Genomic DNA, 24,265 nt, shown 5'->3' on the forward strand with positions numbered 1-24,265 from the left:
CACACAGTACACAGAAGAATTTGTGTTTGCCTTGCAAGCATGAAAACTGTTCTTTTTTTTCTTTAGGAAACAAATTTAAAGGCAGTATAATAATTTTTTCTGAAACAAAATGATTTGGCACAGATTTCACTCAAAATCTACTGGGAGCTGCATACCTATAAACTTGAGATACATGATGATGCACTGGATAATGCATCATCCACCTAGGAATAGATCTGAGAGAGGATAATTTAATCTGTCCATGATTCCAAGTCCACAGATAAACCAAAATATTTTAAATTGTGTAGGTGTTGCTGGGAGGGGGAAGGGAACCCTTCCTAGATCTGGCTTTTGCTCATGTTATATTTTACTTACTTGGAAGAGGTATCATTTCAACAGCTGAGAGATTGGTAATCTTCGACATCTGCAGCTCTACTCTGTGGTACTCATAAATTGTTCTTCTACGGACATCTACCAGAAAAAGAAAAGTAAATATATTTTCACACTTTACTATTTTGTAGTTTGTAGATTGTAAAAAACAGTCGATGTAATGATTGCTCACTGTTCCTTAGGTGCACGCATGACACAAATTTTCCTCAAGAATATATTTATAACTTTAGACACCATGAAGGAACATGAAAAAGGTATAGACAGAGAATTTTTGTCTTGAGAAACCATCAAAGTAGACAGAATAGGTGCCTATTCCCAGTAAAGGATTATGAAAATGCTGAGTGTGCTCTCGAGTATCTGAAGTCATTCATTTAGGCAGAAATTCTAGGGAGTATACTGTCAGACATTTCAGGCTATCTTTCAGATGCTTTCTTTCCTAAGACATTTCTTGGCTTGCAGATTCGATTGTATGTTCACTTTGTCAGTTGTCAAGGTATGCAAACAAAACTGATTTCATTGCTTACAGAATTTGTTAGCAACAAGCTAGCTCCATCTAAATGTACTAGAAAATTTCTTCATATTCTAACATTGAAGAAGACAAGCCTTCCTAACCAGCCAATGCTATGAATAATCTTTACAGAAACGCACTGCACCTAAGTTTCTCAAAGCAGTAATTCAATACAGTCAACGCACTGTTCTTATGGGTTTTGAACACACAGATGACTGTAAGACCCAAGCACAAGATAAGTGTGAAATAATCACATAACTGTTTCTTTCCAGATGAATATGCTATTGTTTATTCTGAATACTCTGGATTTTAAGTGCATGGCTGCAATGCAGACTGGTGAGCTTGTACATTTGCAAATTAAAAGCACAGCCTATACTGCCAATTTGACACAATAACGATGATTTTCTGGTGTGCTGGATTCAAACTTATGTCCTTTCTGAAGGCCTGCTAAACTAATTGAAATCAATACTACAACCACTGACCCCGTGGAATCATGCCAGAGAAGAATAAAGGGTTACACACAAATAGGTTACTCTGGTCAGTGGCTAGTCCGAGTCTACCCACAACAGAAGAAAAGGAATTGCAGATAGCCACAGACTCAGTCTTAGGCAGTCTTCTGTGTTGCCAGCCCTGTATGGGTTAGGGCACACCTCATTGCTTGTTATGAAGGTGGTGTTTCTGCAGCTTGACATCAGCTCACATGGGCTCCCCAGCAGTTAAGCAATCACATATCATGACATCTGAAGTAGTTTTTGCAATCTCTTGTTAGGAGGGCTGTGGTAGACATTTTTTGGACAGAAAATAGAACCTCAACTAAAATAAATCAATAAAAAAATACTAATTTTTAAAGGAAAAGAGAAAGTGCACTAAGGTATCCTGTGGCTAAGGTGCCTATTGGCTCAAGTGGACGAGGCTTTCTAAGAAAAGCGGGATGGCTAACCTCTAAAAGCACAAGAGTGGGGATCCCCTTTACGCCACACAGAAAATACCCATGAAGCTATTGGTTTTAGTTGGAAAAAACAGGAGAATCTCTGAGGAGGGATGGGGAGGCAGAAGCAGAGCTATGCTGGGTGGGATAACTCTCCCGTCTCAGCCAGGGTGGCTGTGGGTGAAGCAGCTGCTCTGCTCTCTCTCACTGCACAAGCCCCCAGGTGCAGGTAGGCAGCATCTGGCTTTCAGACAATAATACTTCTGTTTAGCTCCAAATCAGCACCTTTGCCAAACAATTCCTCTTGTCATTTATTTGAAGCTGACTTTGCTATGGCCTCACCATTCCTGAGAGTGGATTTCTCTTTTGCTATGAAATGCACTTATAATTGAGCTAGTTTTATGTTCTACCTGCAAAGTCATTCTGACTAGTTAAAAGACAGATATGGGGAAGTGCCAAAAGTTTGCCCCAATAGATGCCACAGCAATGTACTTCAAACCCACTGGACAGAAAGGGTTTTCAAGACAAAGCTAATCTTGTGCTGGGGTGGAGGATATCCCTTGCCAGCAGTGAGAGGTTTATGCTCCCAGGATGCTAAGTCCCATAAATGCACCTGCCAAATCAGAGTGATCAGGAAATATGTTTGAAATTAACTCCTGTCATTGCTGAAGGCTGTAACTTGTTTCCACGGAAATCTTAATCTCTCTGTCTCAAAAAAATAAGGAAATTAATACACAAATTTAAACGGTAGGTGCCGACAATTTAATTGAACTGCATGTCATCTTATCAGTAGTGCTAGAGACTAACATGTTATAATCCCACTTACTCTAAACCTTTCCTAACAGACTCCTTGCAGGGTTTACAAGAAAAAAGGAGCTTCTGTCTTTCTAAAAATCCAGTAAGAATCAGTGACTCAGGTCACAGACACTTTTATCTCATCCAGTCCATCAAATCTCTAAAAAAATACTGATTTTAAGAGAATTAAGTTTTTACCAAAAAAAAAAAAAATTTAATCATGCGTAGTTCAGCATGACTGTTGATCCCCTTAAATCCCACTGCCTGGTAGACTCAGATTTGATCTTTTCTTCTTCAGGAAGAAGACTGTGTCAAGCACAGATGGTAAGTTTGCATATGAGGGATCTATCTACTGTAAGAAACGTAAGCACAGAGAGGTATTGGCATAGTCACCTTCTAACAGCTTTGTATATATTTGCAGGCAGGTGGCTGGAAACACGAGTGTTCGAATTTATCTGCCTGGCCAGGCTGTAAAAAAAGGTAGATGTAGATTCTTTTGAAAGTCTGACTTGAAACACACCATGCTTAGCTCCTCAAAATGCACTTTTTCCTCCCAATTTAGAATTCTGAGCCTGTATCCCCTTAACAAAACAGGCTAGAAAAGCTAAACTCCACAAGATAAACAGAAAAATGAATACTCTCCCTTGACACTTTCCCCCTCAACCTCTCCACATATATGCCTGCTCCAACCCAAGACACACACTGTCTTTCACTCAAGTGGAACTTGTTCTTCTTTGACTTATGCTGTCTATTTAGCTCTTTTACAAACAAGTGCAAGTGCAGAATCACAAAAAGCTTATGAGCCTACGTACTTCAGTATGCACCTTAACTTGACAAGTACTAATGAAATCTTTTGATGTAGTAACAGACAAAAATTTAAGCATCATGTGCAGGCATTTTGCTGAAAAGATGCATTACAGCAAAGGTAGAAAAGGAAAAGGACTTTTTACATGTATATATACTTCTGAAGTACCATTCCTGGTTCTGAATTTCAGAAAATATGTGGATATCCTTCTCCTAATCATGAAAATATTTTACTTTTCTGTAGGTCTGAGTATCTCAAACACTTTTTAACCATCTGGTTTTTTTACATTTGGTTTAATTTACAGAATGGTCCAAATTGCACTTTTATCTGTTTCTGTGGCATGTACAATCTTTGAATACAAGGCCAAAGGTGCAGTTCCAGCAGGAAAAGATGAAGAAACCACCAGTACTTATTTGAGGAAAGTACATTTCTCAGTGACCTAGAGAGATAACGTGGTGGGTCAGAAGGCCAACTGAAAGATTCCTTTCAAGGGATTAAGCAATGGATTAGTAAATTATAGATGTGCAAGATTCTGGTGCGACAAAATTTCTATATGGTTTTATCACAGTATTTTTAAACTAAATAATGGCATATAAATATTCTATGAAGCAGAATTTCCAGAGTTAACTAAATGCACTAAATTGGGAGAGTGCTCTGGAGATGGAGCAGTGCCAGAAGTGCATCAACGAGTTCCTAACACACCTGAAGGGTCAGTAGTTAGTAATAAACCATTCCATATACGTGTCCAACAGATGACCAATCTCTCTGTCACTTTTCCGTCACATAATCACTTTTCCTCACACAGCATTCATCAGCTAAAACCTGCAACCCAGTGAAATGTGAAAATATTCGAGAAGTCAGTCTGATTTTTTTTAAATTATATGTTCACTCAAATAAAAAAAATCTTTGTCAGTGAAAGATTTCTAGGGAATTGAGATCAGCCATATACCCAGCAAAAACTGCTAAACAAGGCCATATGTATTCATACAGCTGCACTTTCACTTTTAAGTCTAGCTGATAGAGAAAACACAAATGGTAAAAGAGTGCATTTGATTATGCAGAAGACAATTTTAAGCAAACAACTTATGAAACATATCCATTTTACACTGCAAGCAATTTGTGAAAAAATATAAGGGATAGAGAAGAGTGGGCAAAGCTGCTGTACTATACAGCCACTGGTTTTGCCTGATAAGGACTTTGTTTAGCCACACTGGCTGAATAAAATCTTCATGCAAATATACATTTTGCCAAGCTGGTATGTCTGATTGCCACTACTACAAAAGGTAAGGGAATCAGAAGGTCAAAGCAACCTTTGTTCTTTGTTTTTAACAGCTTCATATTACTAAACTTATCAATGTTAACTAGTTCTCAAGGCACTGACACTGTGACCGCACATGTCTGTAATCAAACCACCACCACAATTGCTCTTGGTCAGGGACTATTACACACGTCTGAATCTAGCTCAAAACTCAGATTGCCTAATTGTATTAATTTTATCATTCTCCTAAAAGTTACTAAAAATGTTTTAAAACCTGAAAGCTGCACCTCAAAGATGTATAATCTGTGAATAAGCTAACCAGTTGAAGTAGGATCTGAAAATACCTGCTTAACGAACAATGCAGAAAAACTGTTCTGTAGCTATGCTCTATGCCTACCACACACCATTTACTTTGGAACTCTCCATGTCCTTTCAGATTTACCCCAATTCCTGATGCCAGCTGAGCTGCTCTTAGTACAGGATCTGAGTGTGAAAAACATGCTTTATCCCCTTAAGCCACCATGCACCCAACTGTCTAATTCTGAGATTGGTTGATAGCCACTTAAGGCTTTGGCTAAAATGAGAACATTTTAAACTTTGATCACCTTGTACCAGTCCCTGAAGTGCTGTTATACCACCAAAGACTGGCAGCACGCCCACCTCTTTCCCTCACTGCTCCTCAATTGGGGATGTCGTGCCAAGGAACCAGCTGCCTGGTTAATGCCTTTTGGGCCAGCAGACAAACACGCAGGGCTGGAGAAACTGGCACTCTGTGGAATTAGTTACACTAGTGGAAAGCGAGAATAAATACTGTGAATTTAGAGCGATAACTTTGGGGCCCACTATGCACAGAGTGACAACATTACCAGTAAGGCAGCAGCAAATTGGACTTTGCGATTTCCCAGATGATGCTGCAACTTTACACAATAAATATCACAACATAAACTCCTAGTTTTCATTTACGCTTCAGGAAGGTAATGCTAAGGTTCTTTCAGGGGCCTCACTTCTGTAAACAAACTGAAAAGAAATCTTTAGCAAACAGTTATAACATGCAGAGCTGTCATTTAATTATATGCTTGAGTTACACGACCTATTGAATAGCACTAATTGCACTGAAACTGGAATATTATGAACACATAGCTCAGCTACAATTTTATTTGTATATACAGTGTTGTGTCCAGCGTCATTAAATGTTGGGTTGTCAAGGTATGGATTTCCTAGAAGAGCTCTGCCTAATACAGTAGAGGCCAAGATCATGGACAAGTATGTCTTATTGTGGAAAAAAACCTAGCCAGTATCTGTAAGCTCAAGACTAGAAATTCACTGTATCGGTCCCCTAAATCGGGCACTCTCTCATTTTACCAGTGTATTTCATGCTCTCATGGGAAAAAAAAAAAAAAAAGAAAAAAAGAAAAAAGAAGCACAATCTGGGTAAGCTTGCTGGTGGGCTTTTTCATTGCTAAAATGAAATAGTGGGTTGCAAAAATGCTTTTTCATCTTCTTGCACAATAAAAAGTTAATGAAAGACAGAGAGACCACTGAATAAAGGAGAGAAATGCAGAAATCATGAAAGAAAGAAAAGATGTAAGGGAAGAAAAATGCTCATGAAATTAGAGAGGTCTTGGAAGTCTGCAGAAGGGAAAACAAAGGACAATGTAGGTGACTGAAAGAAGGACTAAGAACAGAATGCCAAAGATGGCTGAGAAAATACAAGAAGTAAGAGGGAGCAGAGGAGGTGATAGCAATGGGACAGGCATAAGGTTCCTGATACAGTGAAGATGCTGAAGAGGGAGAAGACTTGCTGGAGGGACATGTAAAGTGATCCACCAGCTGTCTTCACCAATCATGCCTTGTCTAACTGCAAGACTTTCATTAAAGATTCTTAGTGCTTTTGTTACAAAAGGGAAAATAGTTAATACACAAGTGTTCAGTTTGTTTGCAAAAGAAGTCAGGGTGGTCCACCTAACTTATTGGACAAATCAGAAGCAGAATTCCACATCCTGGCTCACGTCATTTGAATTACCTGGAAGAAGCCAAAACTTTTCCTCTGAAATTAATTGGTGGACTTATTTTGCCATATAGATCTCAGAATTTATGGCTTTTCTTGTTAACCCTTGTGTCAAGCAAAAATTCACTTCCCTTCACACATTACAATTAATTCCAGAGCACCTCTAGAGTATATCGAGGCATACGTATCTCAAAATAAGTATATAGAAATATAAAATAGTGGCTGATTTGCACCAATATAATAGTATCACATATAGGCTCGAAAATAGAGACATTGTCTATTTATAAGCAGTAATAGCAGATCAAGAAAAAAATCAAACACAAAAACCAGGTAAAAATCAACCTGCTAAAAATCTCCCTTCTCCATGCTCTAGCTCTTATAAGATAAGGTAAAAAAGTGTAGGTACCTGTATTCTTTTAGGGACACATAAAAGGATTATTACTGCAAAGCCTTTAATATGTAGGAGTATATTAAGAAAAATAGGTATGAAATGCCCAAGTCCTCCATTTCAAAAAGTTCAGAAAATCCTTTCTTTTTGCTCTTGGCTCTTCGAGGTGATCCTTTTCAGCGCTCATTAAAATGCACATTTGAAATGAAATGGCTGACCAAAAAGCATGTTTTTCTCTCATAAGAATGAAATAGTTTTGCCTGGCTTTAGAACTCACCTTTCAGAAGTATTAAAAAAGTTGTTAGTAATGTTTTGGACAGTATGTCTGAAACAATCTTATAAATGGTTCTAAATCTTCCAATTTTGCTTCTGTAAAACTAGGATTATTATGCTGAAATTTTAGAACAGTGAGCATACAAAGTGCACCAAAGACATTCAGCATTTTTGAAAACTGAGAGGATATCTTTCTTCAAATAAGCTTGTGTTGCACTTAACGTCTCTTTCCTTTTCAAATGCAAGATGTATACACAAACAACTGACAAAACTCAAGCAGTAGAATTGTTGTGGGTTGTAGTTTCGTTGCTGGTGCCGTGAACATAAAGGGAAGCTGGTCTCTGCTCGACAGAAAAGTCTTTGCTTAAGTGTTAAGTAAGAATAGCTATGCTATCTTAGCCTTTTTTTTGGGACAAACAAACAGCAATTTATATTCTTCTGTTGTCTTAAGGAGCTAACAAATAAAGTAAAAAACCAATTCTATCATATCACTTGTTCAGTAATTGACTAGAGCCATGGCTGTTTTAACACCTCTGAAAAAAAAGAATGCAAGAATGCAAGAACATACATATTTTAAGAGCATATGACACTTACTCTCTATGGGCCAACATTATTTACCCGTTCTGTCAGGGTCCCATTATTTCACCTGTACGTACCAATATAAACCTGCTTCACTGAAAGCACAATTTGGCTTTAGAAAAATCTACTGCAAACTAATGGTTCCCTTGATTAATACTAGCTCTAGTGTAAGCTGCAAACTAGCAAAAATAATCATGAATTACCACCATCCATATAAGCAGTTGTTAAGGAGAAGAGCAGTGCATTATATACAGAAATGCAATATAATGCTATCAAAACTATTGTGGTAGTGGCATCTTTTGTGGCTCTTTACCTGCATTCTATTTTTCTTATCTGACTTTCCTTAATGTAACTTAATGAACAGAGTAAGTTTAAGATGAAAGATGACAGATTTTCTGGTAATTACAATCACTTCACTTGGCAGAAAGTGTCATGTGACAAAAATATTTACAGAAATACTAAAATAGAAGATTAGTAAGGAACTGTGTATTAATTAAAGCCATCATTATATAGTGGTAGTAAACCAAGGTGCGTATCTGAAATATTTCTAAAGAAAAAAACATTCAAACTAGAACAAAGACTCCCATATACCATATATTTTACATATAAAATATGCTGGAGGCCTGATGCCAAAAGATGGATACTGCTTTCACCTCTTACATTGAATTTCTGTATGACTATTCTCATAAACCATTTGCACAAGACAATCAACCTAATTTCTCACTGAATCCATTTTAGGAGCTCTCACAAACTGAAGAGTCACAGAAATATTCATACAATTAACTTACAAACATCACTCAAATTGCTGAATTCAGTTGTCTAGATTCATTTGTTCCTAAGCACTCAGAAGCAATCCATGCGACCACAGGCACATCACAACTGTCTATCATACTTCAGAAACATATTTCTCCCAAGACCTGATCTCTTAAGTGAAATCTGGACAAGCCAACCTCCTTCTCACTACTCTGAGTTCACAACAAGTAACTGATAGTACTGAAATGTTCCATCTTCCCCATGGCAGGGCATACAAAACGTGGGATTTATGCTTCCTCATATCAAAGACTGCTGCTGGGAGGCAATGGTACCTGTAGCTTCGGTGTCAGCCCCATCTGCAGACTGCCTTAAAGACAGGCCAGTTCAGGTCAGTCCTTATGAGCTTTATCTGTGTCACACTTCGGTCAGTGTTCACTTTAGGGGAATATGCCTGGACTCAGTCCTAGGAGGCTGCTTCTAGTGCAGCTCCATCTCCACCCTGTTATTAGTGCATCATCAAAGACTGAACTTAGTAAATTTGCTTCAAAGGTGTAAATAAAACCAGCACACTTGGAAAGAGAGCATACTCTAATGGCTGAACAACCTCAAAGGGTTCTGAACACAGTACCTTAAAACAAAGCATTAAGGAAATCACACTTGTTTTCCTACTCTTTGTTTTCAGTCAACCCATATAAAATATAATTAATGACAGAGAAAATTAAATATCACCTGCATTACTGTTGCCACAAACATGTAAGCCCAAGATGTTATTAATTAACTAGCTCTCCTTTTCTCTCACTAAAATCTGTATATGAATTTGAAGTTCAGAATTTAAATTATGAAGAATTTCCAGCCTGGATATTTTTTGAACAGGTTGTTTCTTCCCTTCTATGGATAAGGAGACATCCAGATAGAGTATCTTATGGAATAGCAAATTGTGCTGGTTGACAGTTTATTTTTACATTATTTGGCTGGCCATTTAGTTTTATTTACTTAATTTATCACCTCAAAAGAAACAATGACAGAGAAAGCCACATTGGGAATTATCAAGCAAATAAAATTACACTTGAATTAACAAGCTGAAATTAGCTAAGTGATTTGTTGTGCAGCTAATGATCCTTGATGAAATCAGCTTATACTCATTTCTCAGCCTCCAAACCATTAGCACCACTACAGTACTACATACTGGGAATTTGCTGGATCCTGTGCACGACCACAAATGCATCTGAGAGTCCCACTTTCACTGGGTGATTGGTAGAACTTATCTGTGTCACAGCGACAGGAATCTGGAAGACAAGAGGAAAACATACATGAAATATTGAAGTAAAAAATTCAGACTAAAAGTAACGGCACTGCCAGAATGAACAATTAACCAGTGTAAATTAGAAGTCCAAAATAAATCTATTATACAACACAGCATATGATGACTAAGGATTTATTGAAGATTGAAATTACTGTTTTTTAATTTTTATTTTATTGTAGTTTGCTTTGCTTTTTATATAACTATATTCACATCAACACACTGAGGTGGAACAATTCTTAATGATGACACAGAAAAGGTCAGTAATTTTCCATAATTAATTTTCCCCGGTTGAAGAAAACGTGGGACGATGTGCCAGTATCAGACAAGGAGGAGGAGGCAATGCCTCTTGTTTACTATTGAAACAAACTGTGAAAGTTCAGCTTGGGATGAACATTTTAAAAACATATGGCTCAGTTAACTTGCACTGGAAACTGAAGAGCTATCTGAAGAGAGCTCTGACCCAACGATATAATGTTTAATATGTCTTGGAATAGTAGCTTTATATAACAGAGATACTGATGCTGGGCAACATGGTTATATGAAAATAGGTGTCAAGTATGATTTCATTCTTTGGGGAAGATTGCAGCTTTGGCTGATACTTGTATAGATGAAATAACTTTTGTTAGAATAACTTTAGAGTTTTGTAAGGTGTTTGACTTAGTGACATGTAGTCTTTGTACAATATTAACATAGTTAACTAGACTGACTGATCGCAAACGGCAGCCACCACTAAAGAAGCAGCTCAAACTTACTGTGTATTTACAGTATATCTTGCTTCTCTAGACATCAGAGCTAGTATTCGAAAATTTTGTCAAAGATGGGGAAGGAAACATAAATTTACTGTCTAGCAGTTCTCCAGATGACACTAGCAGAGTAAAAATAATGAAATGCCGGGATCAGTTAGCAAAGTTAGATCTTGCAAAAATTACAAAGTTGTAACTGAGAAAACAAAGACTGCAAAGTAGAGGTTTGGAGACCATATTCTAGAAAGCAGCAGTTCTGGAAGGAATCTCAAGATTGTAGTGAATAAACAACTCCAGCTGCCAGAAGAGACATTGTGGCGAGAAAACTTAACTGATGTGATATTTGGTTACACAAACACTGGAATATGTCAGGTGGCCATTTTACTTATACCTGCACATTAGATTATTACTGAAATGTTACACAAACTTCGGGAGAGCCTGTTTCTTAAAACATGCTAAAAAGTTAAGAGAAGGAAGATTAAGAGAGTCATAAAAACAGTTTGAAAACTTCTGCGGTTCTTAAATGCCATTAACAGAAGAGTTAAAGAGCTCTATCTGTTTGGCTTCTCAAAGGAAAATGGAAAGCTGGCTGGATTACCATAAGAAAGTACTGCCATGAGGAGAAATTACTCAAGGGCTAAAGGGTTTTTTCATCTAGCACAGAGATATAACCAGAAGCTGGAAGCTGCAGACAGATGTCTTGAAAGTAGAATAAGGCACATGTTTCTCTGACTGAATGTCACTAACCACTGGGATAAGCTACCAAAGGAAATTATGATTCTCTACTCATTGCTGCTTCCAAATCACAAATGGATAGCTTATTTTTCAAAGTTGCCCTTCAATTAACCAGCAATTACTAGGCTGAAGACTGAAGAAACTTGATCAAGTGTAAGAAACTGAAACTCAAGGTTCTAGCTCAGCTAAGCTAATAGATTTCTCTGGCCTTATCTGTGTAAAACTACCAAAACTATACTGTTGGTCAGTATTTTTCACACAGCAGAAAAAAGCCAAAGTAAAAGTGTAAACTAATGGCATGACTTCTGGTATCTGAGCATTAGCAGTTGTTCTCTTTGTTCCCAAAATATTATTTAGCTGTGCTTTTTCCTGATTACACTGGTATCTATCTAGGGAAAGCTAAATTTGAGAATATTAACCAAAAAAATGAGTTCTTGTCAATTAAACACTGTCATGAATTTCCATTTCTTTTACTTGATTGAGTGATTCATTTAGCTGGTGCATTCAAGGCTTCTTGCACTCATGATTTGCTTGAGTATAACAAAAGGAATGAAGTTAAACCAACAAGAACAGAAGTGACTTGGAAATACTGCTATTAATACATCGGTTTCAATTTGGCTTATATCAGCTTAGCTCTGATGTAGTTATTGGAGACTATGACAAAAGAAGGCTGAAAGCCGTATTTTCAAAGTTTTCAAAATAAAAGACTCAATGAGTTCAGAAATAAGTCTGTAAACTTTTTCCAGCATGAAAGTATAAACAAAAGAAGGGATTTATTCACGGTCTCAGAATACTGTAAAGAAGAACTTACATTAACTATGAAAGAAACAGTCTTAAAAGATTTTGAGGGTACTCTAGAGAAGCTATTGAAAATAAAGTTAGAAAACGCACTGATGAGAAGGATGTGATGACTATCTTACAAGTTAGAGAGTAAACGCGGCAGTTGAAAAAAAGGAATCAGAGTTTTATGGGCACAAAGTGTAGTTGGAATTGGCATTATGAGTCAGTGTGTGACCAACAAACTGTGCTGGCAAAATTCGCAGCTGAAAGCACAAATTGTGTCTGACACATGAAAAGAATTATACTCATTCTCAAATGTTAGTGCAAGCCAGGAGAAGTTGTACTCAGTCCTTGTTGAATAAGCCTCCTTGTTTTAATTCTCATGCCTTTCACCTGATTCTTGTGAATTTGTGAATAATTGAACAATTTGCTTTTCCCTAAAACATGATGATAACAGCAGCAATTTATCCCTTCTTTGGGGGGGTTGGGGGGACAGTGAGAGGAGAGCAGGAAGTAGTGGCGGGTTCTTGCAGTACAAATGCCACAAGTAGTTGTGGTCTTCGTTGTTGTTATTGTTTTTGTTGGTGGTAGTGGGGTTTTCTTTATTTATTTATTTTCAATACAACTGGCTTTGGAGGTGAAAAATTACTTTCAGTTTCACTATTTAACAAAACTTATGAATGAATCTAATATCTGGTACTAAAATAGTAGGCTGTAGACAAGTTGAACAGAAAATACAAACTTCAATAAGAAATTAGAAAATTTTGGAGCAGAAGTATCTCAGTAGATTTTGCCAAAATCCCTGCAGGTGTCTGCTCTCTTGTGCTGGGCATTCTAACAAGAGTGAAGAACTTGCAGAATGATTTTCTAAAACAAATAACAAAGTTGTAGTAGGGTCCAGTCTAACAGACTGTCAGCTTCAAGAAGCAGCCAAAATTTTGGATATATGTTTTATAAACAGAGTTTAAAAACAAGTGCTTGCTTGTGTAAGGTGGGGAAGCCATAAATTAGGTTAGTATAGCCAGCTCCTCAAATTGAGGTACAGCCTGTGTCAAACAATTAGTCATTCCAAGAGAATTGCAGCCAAAATAGAAGGGAATCCATGACCAAGGAAAACTTTTATTCTCTTCAAAAACTACAGTGTTATTAAACCTGTATTTACAAAAGCGTACATTTATTTTTAATGTGTGGGAATATAAATAATTTTACATAGCTGAATACTTCAGTCATTCAGTGATGAGTGTACTTAGTGCCATTTTATAGGTGAAATCTTTTGAATGAAATGTCGAGATAAAATATGCTTTTACCATATGATGGTCTACTAGGAAACATGCCCTTTTGACAGAAGGCTTGTAATAAATGGTAAAACAATTTATTGAAAATTACAGTGAAACCTAGGTAGCAAGCAGGTAGTTAGTGTTCTGAATTCCTCACCTGAATAGCAAGATATGTCATGACAGGCTGACATATTAAATGGTTGAACAGTAAGCTAGGAATGTGCGTGTGGTTGCTAATGGGTGGCAGAGGTTTTATGACTTTACATTCAGAGGACGGATTTTAACTAGAAGAATTCCAAAATGTATGTTAACTCTAACACAGACAATAAGAACTCTTGTGTTGTACAAGTCACCAGCTTATGAGTAGGCTTCTCAAATGCATACTAGCACTGGGGCCATTCATGTCAATATTTTTGATTATCCACTCCAACAATAGGGAGAAAGATACTTAGATAATCATTGGAAACAGTAATCTAGACAGTATTTTCCATCAGAGTTCTCAAATTTTAGTCTTTTCAGCTTTCTCTGAGGACATTTCAGAATCTTATCCTTCAAGAAAGAATAAAATAATGGCCTCTGACCTTATTCTGAAGGAGAAGGTGCAGTTACTGCCCCACTTAAAAAAAAAATGCAATTACTGCTCCACTTCAAAACTGAGTCAAAGATAAGAGCCAGAGTATGCTGCAAAATAATAATTAGGAACACAATAGTACTTATATGGGGGTTTCATTGTTTCATTGCCAGTTTCCTAAATAGTTCTTACTTACTCTACAGGCTAAACTGCATGAAACTTAAGCAGGAATTTTAAGCTGCATAAACTGATCACCTCATAAAATCAAAGCTCCCCTTTCCATGTTAATATTTTTGATAATAACAGAGGTAAAGAAATACCAGACATGTATAGTGCAGGTAGAATATCCATGAAGATTACATTTGTTTATTTGTTTGTTTGTTTTTTAGTTTTCAGGAAACAATCACAAGGTTTGGAGTCTTGTTACTGGAAGTAGAATATTTTCCATCATGCATAGCAGGAGCATCAATTTTATCTAAGTGCTAGTACTTAAGCAGTTCTATTCAATTCTGCCTCCTTTCATAGTAGAAAGAAGTACTACTACAAGTATCTTTCAGAATTATTTTCCAGCTTCACATATTGGGCAATTTGAACAAGCATTTCAACTTTAATAATGGTTTCTGGATGACTATGTAAATTGTCATTACTATTTAAATGAACAAAGAAAGCCTTCAAGCCAAAGATCTTAAACCATTAACAAAGCCTTCGGTACCTTTTCCTAATTTGTCCTGTATTAATCAGGAACAGAAAAAGAAACCAAAAATTACGCTAAGGAACATTACCTATAAGCACTAATGGGAAAAGATGGTATAGAATAGTTATTTTGTTCAAAAAGAAGCAAAGCTCTTGAGAACTGAAGTTCTGTGACATTTAGAACATAAGAAATGAGTATTCACTGCTAATACATAAAAAGGTATGCCTTTGCAGAAATTTTCTTTATTACTATATTCTGATGTCTAGTTTGCATTATAATGTATTTCATACATCGTAGAGGTGCACTAGTAAAATTTTCCTGCCAGCTGTTGTGTCCTGACACATTGACCAGTTTCCTGAACACTAACATTTGCACTCTAAACAAAGTAAATTGGTAAAGAAATTGACTTGCTATAGAACCTTCCTATATTTCAGATGGTTTTTACGTTTTGAAAACTTGGCTTTACAGCTCCTTCTCCTACTGACTAACTGTTCTGAAAGATACTCTGATGTCTCCAGATTTCCTGTTGGCTTAGTTCCTTTTCTAAATTTTTTTTTTCAGAATCTATTCTGGGTTTTGGATAACAATTGTGCATTTCAGACTGATTCCTCTTGGAAAAACAACAGAATGCAGAAGATTGAGCGAAACAGCTCCTTTGATACTCAGCAAACCCCAGTTAAGATCCTGCCTTAGTGGTCAACAGCAGCTTTATGAGATAGCAAATCTGATGTGGGAGCAGGAAGGAAATGAAAAAGAGAATCTCAAATGGCTTGAGTAAATAAGAAATAAAAGGTAAAATTTACCTGAAATGCTTTAGACATAAAGGTCCCTATTTGTACCTCGCTTAAATCTATAATCACAGTTATTTTAAAAGTGGATTCTTAAGATAAATGCCTGATATCACTAGTATGGAGCCCTGTGGGATACTTTATAAAGTTACTGGCAAACTGTCTGCTGCATTTCTTACATGGTGTTTCAGCTTGGAGACTTCTGACAAAAATGCAATGAAGACCTTATAGATATGCCATACATCACTGTCATTTTTGATGAACTGTGATGCTTAAATGAAATGGCACCAAAAAGAAGGTAGAAATCTTCTTGGGCAACTTTTATTCATGCTAGTGAGTACTCCCACAAGTAACCTCACTGGAGTTAATGGGGCTCCTGACAACATGACTCACCATCAAGAGAAATGGTTCCAGAAGGAAAGGCTTCCTCAGAAAGTAATGGATTCAGCACCGGAAAGTAAATCAATTCCTGCCCAGACTTATAGCACTAGAGTCAAGTTTTAATTTGCAAATGTCTCAGTTTTTCTTTTCAGACAACTTGTGTCTGATCAGTGATTGGAAATTTTATTCATTTTTTCTCATTTAGGTGAAAAGCTGAGGTAGTTTTAATGCAGTAAGGCAAGCTGCAAATAAACAGTGTAGTCTTCTAGAAATTGCAGCCTCCAAATCCTTTCCCCAAGTAATTTCCAATGGAATACACTAGCTGTGACATTCTAAGATGTTACAAATATCTTTTGTCAAAAGATTTACAGACCACTAGTAAGTTACTATTACCACTTTAAAAAGTCTCTTTCTTTAACTATGTGCAATAGTTCTAAAGGGATGTTTGGTAATTCCATTCAGGACAAGAATAACTCGGGATTTCAATGATTCATCAGTGGGAAAAATTAAAATTATCCCCTTTGTAAATTCTAATTATTTCCATCTCAGGATTAATGAAAATAACATTAGTAACTTCTCCCCACAAAAGCACAGTGGTTCTGGAGGAAGCTTCCACTAGTGCAGTGAGAGCAAGCAGCCTACACCATCCTAGCACAGAACTTGTTTATCCTCAGTTAAAATGACATAGTTGTATGCAATTCTAGGAAACCTAGGTGGAATTCTAGGGAATTCTAGGTGGCCCATTTCCTCCTGTCTTCCTAAGAAATAAAGTTTTCCACTGCCTGGAACTCTGCATCATCATTACATTTATGCAAATTGAATGCAGGATACTATCAATTTAGAGCAATGGCTTCTATCACCCATATTAGATGTATTTTGCATGGGGCTGGACAGTAATAAACAGGGCAGAGCATCTCATAACTGAGAACAGCAGTCTCTTGAAAATGTCACCATTTTAATGTCAGAATGTGTATATAGTTCTTAAGCTTATCTTAAAATTACAAATTGAAGTAGTGTCCCTTTCCACTTCTCTGAGTCCTGAAGGCAGGAACTTTTCTGCAGTCTTTAAAAAGATTTTTTTTTCCTTAAAAAGGTTTCACCAACACGAGATAAACAAAGCTTTGGTGCACACTCCTTTGATCAAGTACAGGCTCCATTGTGCTAAGCAAAACTTTCATGAAGCTGGAGTCAAAAAAGCAAATAAACTGCATTTTCATAGTTGAAGACTATTAACATGTGCATAGCATTCAGAAACAGAACCAAAGCAGAACTCTCATCAGCATGTATTTTATAAAGTAAGGAAAGCCAGGTACTTGGGCACGCCAGAAGTTTATTTTGTCTACAAAACTATTCCAGTAAGAGTATCCTGCAGCAATCCTGTTTGCTAGGTACAGAAACATGTCTCAGGTGAAGATATGACTGCGGCTAGTAGAATAATAGAATAACCCAGATCCTCACTAGCTTTCTAATGAAGGGGAGAGGAGTCCTATTATTTCTGCCTCATTCGGGTGCATGGCTTCAATATAGGCATGAAAAATGAGCCTGGAGGCTCATAACTGGTCTGCAGAAAAGAGAGAAGAGAGCCCAGTTTTCTCCAAGTCTGGACAATCAGTTGTATCACTGATTACACCCTTTTAATATGAGGAGGATAATAGAGAGTCTTACATCTCGAAGAGAAAATCATAATTTACATACCAAACTGACATTAAAGTAACCAAAAAGAGAAAGAAATTGTTCTTTGCTCCTAGAGTTTTGAGCTTTTCTACTGTCTGATTCTCATTTGCATGAAATTCAACCAGAGATACAGCCTCTGGACTATATCCTCTAAGATTCTAGCACACACACAAAAAATCACTTAAAGTAACAATTGAAATTCTGAAACACTTGGGGAACGCAGAAGAGCCCCACCGAAACAACAACATATTGGTGCTATGAGGGCAAGCCAAATGGCCCCAATCTAACCAGTGTTATCACCAATATATATATCTAAAATCTCACAGAGCTAGAGATACAAACCAGTTGTTTCTTATTTGAAATATATGAATTTTAAAATATGTCAGTTGCCAAGAAATGATAGCTGCAGGAAAAAGGTGACCTTTAATACTAACCACTGATTCCATAGTATTTTCAAACAGGCGCAGATTAGGTAAACTAATTGATCAAATTAGACCCCACCTTTCAAAACCGAAGAGGGATTTACTAAACAATCAATTTACTAAACGCTCAACACTTACAACCAGCCAAAAAAGGCCAGTTGAAATCCAGGAGTAGCACACTTGTGCATGTTAATGGTTTTCAAGTCCATCACATGAACATCACTTTTACAATAAAATGTCATTTTCAGCAAAATAGTGATCTTATAAGCAATATCATGAAATTATTTTATATAGCTGAACTTTCAAATGTCCCTCCCTCCCCCCAAAAGTAGGGAAATTCCTGCCAGGTATAAAGTAATTTGTCCACTGCGATAACAGTTTTCAGACCCAACTTACTTCTTTGTAGCCGAAAATGATACGCCCATCATTGAGAAGGGTGGCCTGAAAAGTGAAACTGCCCAGGTTGTAATTATCCTGCAGATGTACATGGTCCCACTGGACAACTAGTGCTGTGCCTGTGAACCCCAGAGTGAGGTAGAGAGGCAAAGGGAAGAAAAAATGTGAGAAAAATAATAACTGACTGTAGGAAAAGTATTTAACTGCAGTTACTTGAAACAAGAACAGTGATTTCTTTCTTTTTAGCAGCTTTCAGCCCAGCATCTTGAAATGCCAAAGATACTACAAACACAAGTTGCAACAGAAATCCTCTTAAAGGCAGACACCATAGTGCCATAAATAAATACCTGAACTACTCACACAAAAGTCTGCTGAAGTAAGAGTGGTCAGTAACTTGTTCGGAATTGCACAAGGTGTCAACAGTCACTAAAGGTAGGATCCAGCACTCAGAAGTCAGGTGTGCTGTCACAATCACTGGCTTTTTTGACACTGCACGTATATATATATATATATCTCCTGATGACTTTGAAATGAAAAGTGCTAATAGCATTACCTGTTTAGAAAAAGGTATTATTTAAGAAATTTAGATTATTCCATTAACTATGCATTAATATAAATAGCATTATTTTTTTTTCTGCATGGTGCAAGTGGTTGTTGAGGTTCTGCAAGTTGAAAAATATTAGGTGTTGCCAATAAATAAATGTAGTTTAAATTAAAAGCATTAATAATGCATGGAGGGGGTAAATTTTGAGTCTGGTGTGCAGAGATATAGTTGCAAGAGGCTCCTTAATATTCATGGGAGTTCTGTAGCTGAATATCCACTTATGACACTAAAAATGTACCCCAAGTGACTTGCATACCCTGTGAGCATGTTTTACAGAGGTTTAGAGTTATAGACACATTCAAGCAGCTTGGCTGAAAGACAGTTATCACCAAAACTGTGTTTACTGGAAATGACTTTTTCGTCTTTATATGCCTACCTCAATGCACTTCTCTCTTTGTCACTAATGAGAGTGATGTACTTTGATTCACAGGTGGGTCAGGATGCATCCAGCTCTATGCATATTTGATATATCTTTGTAACATCTTTTGTCACAGATCTTCTGTGCTGTAACTTTCATTAGCATATCCTGGCAGAAGATGTCACAAAACTATGAACAACCAAATTTTTGGTGCATACTGCACTTAAGTCCACCGTATTATTGTATGCTCATTAATTGTGCACGCAGCGCATTTTTCCTTCTGTGACCATATTCATTAACTGCTTTCTGAATACTTGATTGTATTAAATTTCATTTTAAAGAAATTTACAGGGACTTTTAAAAATTATCGGAGCAAAAATAGCCAGAAATTCTTATAGTCCGTCTTCGAGTATCTCAGATCTATGTGCATCTCAGAACCCCAAGCTAAATTGGAAGTCATCTGCCTCCAAAACAGTCTTCTTATTCCCAGGGCCTTTAGAAAGATTCAAGCGTACATAAGTTCCTTGCAGTTAGCTCCATGAGTGGGACTTAGATGGGTCACCATGTTCTGTGCTTACTCACTCCAGATACTGCTCGAAAGCAGCACACTTACAGGGATTGACCGTAGATGAGTAAGAAACAAGGAGCTGAAGAGACAATTTGCTCAGTTCCTTTTTATTTGGGGTACAGATAGCAAATTCTTTGTCCTAAAGCACATGAGGTCTAAAAGATCATCATGCCTTATACATGAAGAGGCATCCAAAATCTTAAAGAAGTATCCAATCTTGTCATTAAAGCAATGTGATACAGCCTGATACACCTGGTGTGAAGACTGGAAGTCAGGAGTACAATGAGAATTAGCTATGTCTTTCCCAGAATCCTCAGATTTTTTCACTAAAGATGACAAATATCAGGCCGTAATGTAAAATAATTTATGAAATGAAAATATTTGTTTCTGCTTGAAAACTCTCCATGCAAGGAATAGTCTATTTTATTGGATTTTTAACAAATAAATGCTGTAAGTAATGACTAGATTGAAAGGAAAGATTATGACTAGGTGCGGGGTTTATAGGATACATTTTGATTCCTGATCTAAAGAACAAAAATTAACACACCTGGTTGGAGATGTGACATATTCTTTGGACATGTTTAGAATTTGTGTTTAAATTTACTACGAATATACATAAATAGAATGGCACAAGCTTATCCAGGAAGATTTAAAACAATCATAGATCTCATTATATTAAGTCACAATACTAAACCCTCTATGTTTTAAATTCAGAATAAACAGTCACTGACGTTGTATTTGATCACTACAGGCCCAAAAGCCTTTTAATCACACAGGTTATGTTTTCAAAATATTGATTATAACTGACTTCATGAGACAAGTATCCACACATTCAAGGCCTTTGAAATATCTCACAGAGCTTCAAGTATAACCCTGTGTTGCCTTTTACCCTTTCAATCTTTTGTACAAGGGACTGTTGAGAACCCGTGGAGTAGATGAGTGTACTGGATTCCAGTCCTGTGACTCCACGCACACTTAGTCATTGACAGGTATATTAACCTTATTTCTCCCCTGGTTCTGTGTATTTTCGCTATTGCATTCCACAAATGCTATTTTCAATCTAGCTGGTGGGTGGGTGGTACTTACTATATATATTTTGAAGTAACAGGAACTTGCACTTTTATACAAAACAGAATTTTCCTTTTAAAACTGAAAAAATACATTGCTAATTTGAGTTCATGTATTTTAATATCCAGAAGATATGTGTCCAATTAGCAAAAAGGATTCATGACTCTTCAACTGTGTTCTAAATTAAAAACTATTTATGGATGTCTAGCCACATGCTTTATCCAGCCCGTGAGCTAAAAAAACCCAAAAACAAACAAAAAAACCAAAACCCAAACCCCGAAATCCAAACCCCAATATTTTATAAAAATCTTCAATTTTTCCTTCAAAAATAGTTATTGAAGAAAATATGAAGAGCCAAGGGACACAGACATGTTCATTTATGAAGGACTACTACATACCATTATCAAAGTATCTGACTGTCGAATTTCTTGACACACTGGGGTCAAAATTTGCCATTAAGGGTGCAATATATTGTGTAGCTGTTAGCATTCGATGCACAACTTCTCCAGTATATATGAAACCTACAATAAAAAAAAAATATTGAGACCATTTCAGTAACTTCTGAAAATATTTAAAGAATGGCAGATTGAACTAGGCATTGCCAGAGCATTAATGGGTCATCTGAGAGAAATTAATCCCACCACCAATTTTATAGTGAACTAAGTAAGCCTAAAATTTCAGGAAAATGTCTGTCATGGCTGCGGAAGGACAAAATCCAAGATGAACAGTGTAACAACAAGCTGAAAAAGCAAGTTTTCATACAGAAATAAAAACAGAGCAAACTCAAGGAAGAATAACTTCAGTTAACAAAAAAATGCAGATATGTGGCATTATCAAAATGAGCCATTTACTACCATGCGTATTCATAGTGCTTTTTATCCCTTCCAAAAATCTGCAATTTGTTTTGCTTTTGCAAGTTGCTACCTCTTCAAAAGTTAGTCCAACTCTTTTTCATATTCTAAGGACAAAGAATAAGAGAAAATTTCAGACAAGAAGAGGTGACAACCTTTTAAAAAAAGAAAAAAAGTCAAATGAAGAGTGGAACAGATAGGATTTTTTTCACGATTTTAAGCCAAGCAGCATTTCTGCTACATTCTCTGCAGGGACAGATCTCACTAGTTTATCCTATTCATCCCTTAATCTACAGTACTCCTCAGATCAACAGTGGGCTTCTTCCATCAGAGGTGCTCACCCAAAACCTCTTACTGGTTTAGAACTGGAGTTCTTCCTTCGAGGAAGAGCAGTAATCTACGGTGAATGCAGTAATACTGAAGTTTTCTTCAAAGCAAAACTTTGTGTATTTTAATGGCAGGAAACCCTTGCCATTTTAAACAATAAATGGTCTACAAATAAACTTGCAGTGGTTAGGTTTGCCAACTCCACTTCAGCTGACTAACTTTAGATGCTACAACCTAAAGCCTGACTTCACAACTTCCATCGCCCTAGAGTGAGTATTTTCTTAAGTTTCATTTTAGCTTTTGCCTTGCTGGTCTAAACTGACAAACTTTAAGTTGATTGGAGCTACAGGTAGATTTTAAAAGCTAAGGTTTACATATAATTTCTCCTCTTACAGTGATTACCAGATGGTACTTTACGCTGAAGTCTTTGCTTTTTCTACTTCTATTGATTTAATGAATTATATTTCAACAGCAAACACCCCAATAACAATAAGAATATTAGAGCTGACTGAAAATTTTCTAACAGAAAAAATTCTATTTAGAAGACGTCTCACGTAAGTTCAGTTCTTTACTGGCAAATGATAGTAACCACTGCAACACTTCTTATGCTGGTTTATTTTCATTCTTCAGCCATATTGAGAGTTTCTCTTCCTTCACAATCCCTTTTACTGTCAAGTCCAAGAGATCCTTTCTTCTCAAATTTAGTATAATCACAATACAATACGTTATGAAGGAACATATAAATCTATCCATGAAACACAATTGTGAAATTCCAGAACTAAACACAAACCTGAACAACTGGAATTACCCTCAAGGTAGTAATACCATTTTTGAGCCAAGTTCAGTTAATACATGATATTAAAAAACTATTAGTGTGCAACTCCACTTTCTGAATGGTAGTATCTTCATCCTAACCACTGTGAGATGCAGGTGTGTTAAAGGATTGTTTTATAAGATATAGGAAATCTCTGAAAGCGTGAAAAAATGACAAGTTTCTGGAGTGCTTTAGGCATCCTTCTACTCCTGTTTCTTCCTGAAACATGTTGGTAAATGCTTGCTAACTCTTCACAGAACTAGCTCTGCAAGTCATAGGATGCTATAATAAGCAAACAAAAAAGGTTGTTCTTTGGAATAATTTTCCTGCATGGCTGCTACCAGTTAAGATCAAATACCATGAAGTCAACTCAAGTGGAGGTGATAGGACTTCTAAGAAAAAGCCAGGTGTGAGGAAAATACAATAAAAGATTCAGATGGAAACATCTGGCATTGATGAAGGGGTGAGCTAGGAACCTAGCTGCCTTGCTTCATTTAAAACACACCTATTTATTCAAATGATAAAGTATTTTAATATCTGGATATCTGGAAACCTCCTAACTACTAAATTAATTCTTAGGCCTGAACTACAACTGTCTTTTTTTTTTCTTTCTTTCTTTCTTTTTTTTTTTTTTTTTCTGGAGGGGGGAGATTCAGTTAAATATCTAAATACCACTTTTCTCTTTTACTAATTTATGGGGAGAGAGAAATACCAATCAAAAAAAACACCAAAACCAGAATAAACCAAACAAACATAAATCTGCCCACACATATTTACATGCCATGTATAGAACTTAAGTTTCAGAATATACAAATGTGGATGCAATTTTCCTCTATTACTCATCATTTTAGGATAACCAACAGTCCTGCCAAAGTATAGTCCCTATTTATGTTTCCTATTTATTGCTGTCTGCTTCTAAAATGTCATTCCCTTGAGAAATATTCCCTCATGCTTATTTAGACATTTTAAATACATATCATTTCATAGAATATTTGTACTGCTTATTATCCCTATGTTCATGTATACACATATTTTAACAAAATCTTGCGTACATCTATAACCTTGAAATCATTCCTCAAAAATACTTTGAATACAATAGAAACAAAACCTTTGAAGCTATATTAATGTATTACAATTAGCCTTAATACTTCAGTACTTATTCATCCCTTGCACAATGATCCTATCTTTACACAGTTTCCCTTTCAGGCTTTCATTCCATTTACAGTATAAATGTCACCATTATAACT

The 24,265-nt window shown here is 36.5% G+C and overlaps 1 protein-coding gene across 1 annotated transcript in view; it reads right to left on the bottom strand.

Moving 5' to 3' along the window:
- The window catches only part of PLXDC2 (plexin domain containing 2), a 267,301-nt gene that overhangs the window by 49,718 nt on the left and 193,318 nt on the right, over positions 1–24,265 (bottom strand). Inside the window, exons 5-8 of the mRNA XM_065629653.1 lie at positions 21,425–21,547; positions 18,429–18,547; positions 9,851–9,950; positions 355–450 (exon numbers count right to left, since the gene is read on the bottom strand). Of these exons, the coding sequence (XP_065485725.1) occupies positions 355–450; positions 9,851–9,950; positions 18,429–18,547; positions 21,425–21,547 (438 nt within the window). The remainder of the gene's footprint in view (positions 1–354; positions 451–9,850; positions 9,951–18,428; positions 18,548–21,424; positions 21,548–24,265) is intronic.

This window comes from Caloenas nicobarica, chromosome 2, assembly GCF_036013445.1.
Source record: "Caloenas nicobarica isolate bCalNic1 chromosome 2, bCalNic1.hap1, whole genome shotgun sequence".
Classification (NCBI taxonomy): domain Eukaryota; kingdom Metazoa; phylum Chordata; class Aves; order Columbiformes; family Columbidae; genus Caloenas; species Caloenas nicobarica.